This window comes from Myotis yumanensis, unplaced genomic scaffold (genome assembly GCF_028538775.1).
Source record: "Myotis yumanensis isolate MYYU_CA2020_CCGP unplaced genomic scaffold, mMyoYum1.0.hap1 SCAF_19, whole genome shotgun sequence".
Taxonomy (NCBI): domain Eukaryota; kingdom Metazoa; phylum Chordata; class Mammalia; order Chiroptera; family Vespertilionidae; genus Myotis; species Myotis yumanensis.
The window spans coordinates 8,835,697-8,843,146 of NW_027223770.1; the positions used below are offsets into that span (position 1 = coordinate 8,835,697).

Consider the following 7,450-nt stretch of genomic DNA (forward strand, 5'->3'; position numbering starts at 1 on the left):
CATGCCACACCTGCCCCAAGTGGTGTCTGCACACGCATCCCTGGCCCTGGCCACTGGCAGTCCCTCCCGGACTGCTACCCAGATTCCCCTCCCCTCCCCTCCCCTGCCTTCCCTTCCCTTCCCTAGAGGCAGCACAGAACCAATGATGGGGCTTCTGGCTGGTTCTGGAATCCCTGTGCTTCCTGGAGGTGCATCAGGGGAAAAGGGGGTCAAGGCAAGGCCCAAAGCCCAAGCCCCCCCAAACTCGCCAGGATGCTGGGATCCTGGTGCGACTCCATCTGAGCCAAGGCCCTGCTGTTGCCTGTAAGGGGCCCGACCCAGGTGGTGCAGCTGACGAGCCTCGGTGCAGGGAGGGCGCGTCTGATCCCTCGGGCCTCGACCCCGAGAGCTCTCCAGATGCAGGAAACTTTCTGGCCTTGGACCGCTCAGCTTGGTCAGGTCCTAGTCACTGTGTGTTTTGTTCTTTGAAAAGGCGGGAAATGCATGAAACTCTAGTCCAGATTCTCATCTCAGGAAGAACCAGCCGACCCCATAGTTAGTGGCAGTAGCTGAAACCGACGGGAGGAGGCCCCAATGTTGCTTGAGACCTGTATTCCGGAACTTCCGGCCCCCACTCGCCACTGTCACCATTTCTGTGCTCCCTTGCTATATCATTAAACGTTATTTAACCCAACTCAGACCTAACATCGGCTTTTCCCTTAAGGAAAAAAGATAGTGAAAATCATGGCTTTGTGACTATTGACATATTTAATACGTGAAAATAAATACATGATCATTAAAATAAAAAACCCACCCACATATCACCTGGACACCGTGCCAGGGAAAACTCTGAGGCCTCCAGACTCGGCTAGAAACTCATCCTGAGCAGGAAGTTTGGCTTGAAGGGGGGTTTCCTGGTGGGGGGAAGAACCCTCCAGATTGGCGGCCACACCATTTATTCATACTTGGCGGCAGGACAATGTGTGGGAGTGACGGGGGGCATCCCTGGGTTGGCACCAATACAGCATGTGGCTACGACGGGACTAGAACAGGCCTCTCAAGGGGTGGCCCTCACATCCACGTTGTGGGGCAGCAGGGAACCAGAGGTTGTCAAGACAGAGGGTGTCCCTGACCACCCTGACCATGCCTGCCACAGTGAGTGCCTCGCCGACACCTGGGGGTCTCCCCAGGAGCCCCCCACCTGTGCCATCCTCTGAAACGCCTCCCCTTGCTGTGGGCAAACCTGATGAAAGGACCGGGAAACTCATTTCCAAGGGGGCTTTGGCCTCGGGGTGGCACCCCCTCGCTGGGACGTAGCTGGCACTGAAGCGCTGACTGACCGAGCCCTGGGAGTCACCAGGGGGCTCCGGAAGGTCACCCTGGATGGCGAAGGCCTGGGATCCCGAGGCCCACTCGTGGGGGAGCCACCGGTGGGTGGGCGGCCAGTGCTGGGGACATTCAGAGCGCGTGGAGAGTCTAATCCACCCTTGGACACCTTCCCAGCTTCGGACCCCTCCCTGGGCTCTGTCTTCGTGGGAGTGGATGGGTGAATGGTGCGCACTGGGGTCTCCCTGGGGTGGGGCGGGTGGCCCCTCGGGGTGGCTGGGGGTGTCCAGAAGAGCGTGTGGAGTTTTGAAGCACCCCCCTTCACCATCCACGGGGCCTCCCAGCAGGTGCCCACGGGTCGGGAGCCAAATAGTGACTCATCACAGTAAGAAGGAGTGTGGCTGATCAGTCTGGCAAAGGGAAGAGAAACGAAGTGAGCGAACAAACCCTACAACCTTAACACCCGCCCACCCCACGCCACCCCCGCCAGGCACCTGCAGCAGTAGAGAGGGTTGCCGGTAGATCCCAGAAGTCCCTGTCTCCCAGCCTGGCACCCAGTGAGGGCACAGCCCCCTTAGGTACCACCACCTCCATCTCTGCTATTTTGCCCCTGCCTAGCACCCAGTCCCCCTGTTCCTTGGCATGTGCCCCAGGCCTGGTCAATTTGCATATTTCACTCCTCTGGCCACACTGATTGGTCAGGAATGGCCATCTGACCCATTCTGTCCAATCTGAGTCTGCCTTAGGACCTTTGCTGAAACTACTAGGAAAGATGTTTTTCTGCCTCCTGACCTTGAAAAGCTGGCGGATATAAGGGCAAAGCAGCTGGTGCATCTCACCTGTAACATGTGAGGGAAAGCTGCACTAAGATGAAGACAGGATCCCAATGACAGTTTGAGCCCCGGTTATGTAAGGCCCAAATTCCCTTTTTCTGCTGAAGCCAGTTTGGGATAAGTTTTCTGTCACTTGCAACTAAAAGCCCTAATTAATACAATGTTAGTCTTTATAACCTTCACTTTTTCTTTTAGCCTCTACTTTTCCTTTTTCCTAGTAGCCTCATAAGCTGAATCCTTTGTAGTCCCCTGGCCCTTCCGATTTGAATTTTTGAATATTTACTGATATATTTATTTATTTATTTTTGTTAATCCTCACCAGAGGATATTTTTCCATTGATTTTTAGGGAGAGTGGGAGAGGGAAAGACAGAGAGAAAGATTGATGTGAGAGAGTCAACCTTTTGCTACTTGGTTTAACTTCTCAAACCATGTCTGGTGGAAACCATATCTGGTTGCCTCCTGCACATGCCCCAACCAGGGCCCTGGCTGGGGAGGAGCCTGCAACCAAGGTACAGAATTGAACTCGGGACCCTTCGGTCTGAAGGGTCTATCCACTGAGATAAACCAGCTAGGGCTTTACAGGCCCTGGACTCAGCATGTCACATACATTATCTCATTACTTCTCACAACATCCACAGGAGGGAGAGATTGATAATACCATTTTACAGACATGAAAACAGGTATAGGGAGGGTGAAGCCCCATAGCAAGAAGGAGGGAAGAGAGAAGATTCAAATCCAGCCTGGCTCAAGGACCAAGTTCTCAACCAGTGAATCAGACATGCCTTCTCGGCCTCTCATCTTTCATTAGATTCATTCAGCAATTATTCTTTTTTATTTTTTTAATTAATCCCACAACTGTGAGGTCCATGGTTTTAGACCAGGACTAAAAGTGCTCAAATTTCCAAATTGAAAAGTCAACCTTTTGCTACTTGGTTTAACTTCTCAAACCATATCTGATGGAAACACATGTCTGTCTGATGCACCTTCTCACGTGAAACCCTCTACTCGTCAGCATCCAGCACAAAACTCCATCCTCCAAGAGAGCATGGGGTTGATTGTAACCTCCCTTGTCATGGACACCATACTTCTGCTAATACAGCCTACATTTACATCAGCCATGTTGTAGGTGTCAGTGCTGCTAATGTCAACCAGATCTTGTCCGGGACATTGCCCTTAACCTGACACAATAATAACAAGTCTTCCTTTTATCTCGTTGAATTTTTTTTTTTTTAAATGTTGAAGTAATGCAACTTATCCAGCCACCGAATAGGCTGGCTAGAACTAGCACAAACTCCAAATTACTCTTGCATACACTGTCCCCCCTGCCTGGCCATGAGCACAGTCAAGCAAGGTCTACGGGTATGCCCATCGTTGAATTTTTATCTCCTTAAATAGACACCATTTCCTTTTCTTGACTAAAGTATGTCCCTCCTGGCTCAGCATGGATCCTAAATATGATTAACTAGTTGTTATGGAGTGATTTGTGACCTCCCAAATTTCATGTTGAATTTTAAAGAGGTAATTAAGGTTAAATGAGGTCATGAGGGTGGGCCCCTAATCCAATAGGGATGGTGTCCCTTTAAGAAGAGACATCAGGAGTATACACACTCAGAGAAAAGGTCATATGAGGACACAGTGTCAAGGTGGCCTTCTGCAAGCCAAGGAGAGGCTTCCGGAGAAATCAACCCTGCGGGCACCTTGACCTTGGACTTCAATAAATTTCTGTTGGTAAGCCCCCCAGTCTATGGTATTTTGTTATGGCAGCCATAATCAATTAAAACACCAGTCTCCTGTGTCTTTGTCCAAACCACTGATAAACAAGAAGGAACCCTGAGGTCCACTACCAGATATCTCCTTCCGGGTTGATATTAATCTGGAATAATCCCAATAATCTCTTTCTAATCTAATCATCATCTACATACATAAAAGCCTAAGTGACCATTATGGTGGAATGACCAGAATGACCAGTGCGCTATGATGCACACTGACCAACAGGGGGCAGACGCCCAATGCAGGAGCTGCCCCTGGTGGTCAGTGCGCTCCCACAGGGGGAGCGCCGCTCAGCCAGAAGCCAGGCTCATAGCTGGTGAGCGCAGAAGCGGTGGCGGGAGCCTCTCCTGCCTCCATGGCAGCGCTAAGAAGCAGTGAACAGGCTGGCGGTAAGAAGCGAGGGGTCCTGGACTGCAAGAGGGATGTCTGACTGCTGGCGTAGGCCTGCTCCCTGTGAAAACCCAGTTACTCTGTGCCAGAGCTTTCGACCTACAACTATGGGATAATACATGGGTGTTGTTTTAGCCACTAAGTTTGTGGTAATTTTGTTACATAACTATAGAAAGTGAATATGCAATTGACTATTCTGAAATGATCATTTGAGGACCTCTAAAACTCACTTCTCCATAAAAAGCCATGAGAACACTAGTGAAAACTGTCAAAATCCCATTAACTTCTTCAGAACTCTGAAAAATCACCAAAGGCTTGCAACAAGAGTGGGCATAAGCTGGCAGTCAGACATCCCATGAGGGGTCCCAGACTGCGAGAGGGTGCAGGCCGGGCTGAGGGACCCCCTGCCCCGCAGTGCATGAATTTCATGCACCAGGCCTCTAGTATATAATAAAAGGCTAATATGCAAATTGACCCAACAGCAGAACGACCGGTCACTATGACGTGCACCGATCACCAGGGGGCAGATGCTCAATGCAGGAGCTGCCCCCTGGTGGTCAGTGCGCCAGAAGCTGGGCTCATGGCTGGCGAGCACAGTGGCAGTGCCAGGAACCTCTCCCTCTTCCCTGGCAGTGAGACATCCCCCAAGGGCTTCTGGACTACGAGAGGATGCAGGCTGCTGAGGGCCCGCCCTGAGTGCATGAATTTCGTGCACTGGGCCTCTGGTTACTTTATAACCATTAGCATCAGCTCCTGGCTTTCTAACTTGTTCATGAAAATGCAGCAAGAACCATTTTCAAGCCGGAACCGGTTTGGCTCAGTGGATAGAGCGTTGGCCTGAGGACTGAAAGGTCCCAGGTTCGATTCCGGTCAAGGGCATGTACCTGGGTTGCGGGCACATCCCCAGTAGGAGGTGTGCAGGAGGCAGCTGATCGATGTTTCTCTCTCATCGATGTTTCTGACTCTCTATCTCTCTCCCTTCCTCTCTGTAAAAAATCAATAAAAATATATTAAAAAAAAAAAAAAAAGAACCATTTTCAAAATGATGTGCTGAAATCTGAAACCAGCCAATCTATGTCATTTCATGGATCAACTACACCAGTAATCTTATGCAAACTGCTCTGTAATCTTGGGCCAATCCTGACCTCTCTGGGCCTCAGATGCCAGTCTCACTACTATTTATCAAGAGCTTTCCTAAGTGTCAGGTTACTGTGCCCAGCACAGTACACACCTCACCTCACTCAATCCTCTCAGTAAAACCACTAAATCCCACTTTCCACATGAGAAAATTATAGTTCAGAGAGGGCAAGGGGCTTGCCCAAGGTCACACAGCATGTGAACAGCAGGGCTCTAAGAGGAACCTAGGTGGCAATACTGAGTGCAGGAGTGCATCTCCCCATGCTGTTACCTGTATTTGTTCTTCTTCCTTGGGGTGAGGGTCGGGGTACTGCCCCTGGAGGAGGTGGTCTCACAGCTCCCATTGGCCCCCGAAGCCTGTGGAGCCTCTCTGCCCACTCCTTTGGGTCTGTTGGCCTTCTCCACCCAGGGTGGGTCAAAGTCTGGTGGCGTGGGCCGGGTGCCTGAAGGGCTGCCAAACAAAGTCTCATCCACGTACGATGCCCTGGCCTTGACCTGATAGCCGCCCCTGTAGCGGTGCTGACGGTGGAGGGTCTGCATCCCACTGATGGCCAGCTCCACAGGGGTCTTCATGCTGCCTGTGGTGCCAGGTGACAGCAGGCATGCTCCGCCCACCAGGCCATGCCTCCAGAGCTCCCTGTAAAAGGGGTCAGGGTGCATCCCTCTGTCATTGGCAGTGCCATCAGGGAAAGACTGGCAGTCTCTTAAGTCCCCATCCCAAGGGCAAAAGGGTCAAGCAGTCCTCCTCAGAGGGGAACTGCCAACCTCAGGGGACATTTCGGAAGTTTGTTGGACTTTTTTTTTAGCTGTCACAAAAATGTGCTTCAGGCACATTTTTTTTTTTTAAATATATTTTATTGATTTTTTACAGAGAGGAAGGGAGAGAGACAGAGAGTTAGAAACATCGGTGAGAGAGAAACATCGATCAGCTGCCTCCTGCACATCTCCCACTGGGGATGTGCCCGCAACCCAGGTACATGCCCTTGACCGGAATCGAACCTGGGACCCTTCAGTCCGCAAGCCGACGCTCTATCCACTGAGCCAAACCGGTTTCGGCTTCAGGCACATTTTTAATGAATATGCATTCCTCGCATACAGTGTGTACTCGATGAATATTTACAGAATGCTAGAGGGATGAAGGAGAGATGGGGCTTGTGTCCATTTTGGCACCAACCACAAAACAAATTATGGCGGGAGGGGAAGACAGGGCAGGTCTGAATCCTGTATATATTTACGGGGCAGGAAAGAACCGGTCACTCTGACGCCTACCTACCTCCTGCAAACCGCTTTGGAAGCGCTGTCTCACTGAATCCTCTCATCAGTTCTGTGAAGCAGCTTTATGTCTACAGGCGACAAAACTGAGGCTCCAAAAGGTGACGTCACAAGTGTCAGTCACACCTACAAAGCTAAAACAGAGGAAGCGAAATGTGAACCTGGCAGCAGTCTAGAGCTTGTGCACGTAACCATTCTACTATAGGGGGTCACGCCCCCCAAATGCCCCACATGCCCCACCCCCAAATCAGTGTCCGGGTTGATGTCCGAGGATCCTGCATTCTTTTTTTAAAAATTTATCTTTATTGTTGAAAGTATTACAACAATACTCCCCCCCCACCCCCCCACACCCCAAGGCCTTCACCGCACTATCGTCTGTGTCCGTGGGTGATGCGACCCTGCATTCTTGAGTTTTTCTCACCTGAGTATCCTGGCTCCTGGACGTCGGCTGCAACCCTCAGTGCCCCTCTCCACGCGGGCTGGACTCTTCTGTGGGGACCCCGGAATCCTGGAACCCCGGCCGCCCAGGTCCCGCCCCGGGCACCGCGCGGACCGACTCCCGGGGACAGCCGGGCCCTAGCGACGTGTGCTCCGCGCGCCCATCAACAGCCACCAGCCAGCGTCCCGCAGGCGCGGCCTGAACCATTCGCGCTGGGGGGGGGGGCGCCCTGGCCTGGCCGCCCCGAGCTCCCCAGGGCCTCGGAGAGGGGCCTCTCGCTCGGGGCAGGGGAGTCCTGTGGGC

The 7,450-nt window shown here is 51.9% G+C and overlaps 1 protein-coding gene and 1 non-coding gene across 2 annotated transcripts; both read right to left on the reverse strand.

Annotated features, from left to right (window-relative positions):
* Window positions 1-728: 728 nt before the first annotated feature.
* RITA1 (RBPJ interacting and tubulin associated 1) lies at window positions 729-7,309 on the reverse strand. The gene is made up of 4 exons (XM_070399220.1): window positions 7,130-7,309; window positions 6,710-6,842; window positions 5,708-6,073; window positions 729-1,715 (listed from the first exon to the last, which is right to left on the reverse strand). The coding sequence occupies exons 3-4, from the start codon at window positions 6,007-6,009 to the stop codon at window positions 1,244-1,246; spliced, it is 774 nt and encodes a 257-aa protein (XP_070255321.1). The 5' UTR covers window positions 6,010-6,073; window positions 6,710-6,842; window positions 7,130-7,309; the 3' UTR covers window positions 729-1,243.
* Window positions 3,371-3,506, reverse strand: LOC138998231 (small nucleolar RNA SNORA58). The gene has a single exon (XR_011469100.1). It is a non-coding gene; the product is annotated as a small nucleolar RNA SNORA58 (small nucleolar RNA).
* Window positions 7,310-7,450: the final 141 nt, after the last annotated feature.

Coding starts and splice junctions, on each gene's coding strand:
- RITA1 (XM_070399220.1), bottom strand. CDS start 6,009: ATGAAGACCCCTGTGGAGCTGGCCATCAGTGGGATGCAGACCCTCCAC. Junction 1,716..5,707: donor AGGAAGAAGAACAAATACAG/GTAACAGCATGG, acceptor TCCCTTTGCCAG/ACTGATCAGCCACACTCCTT.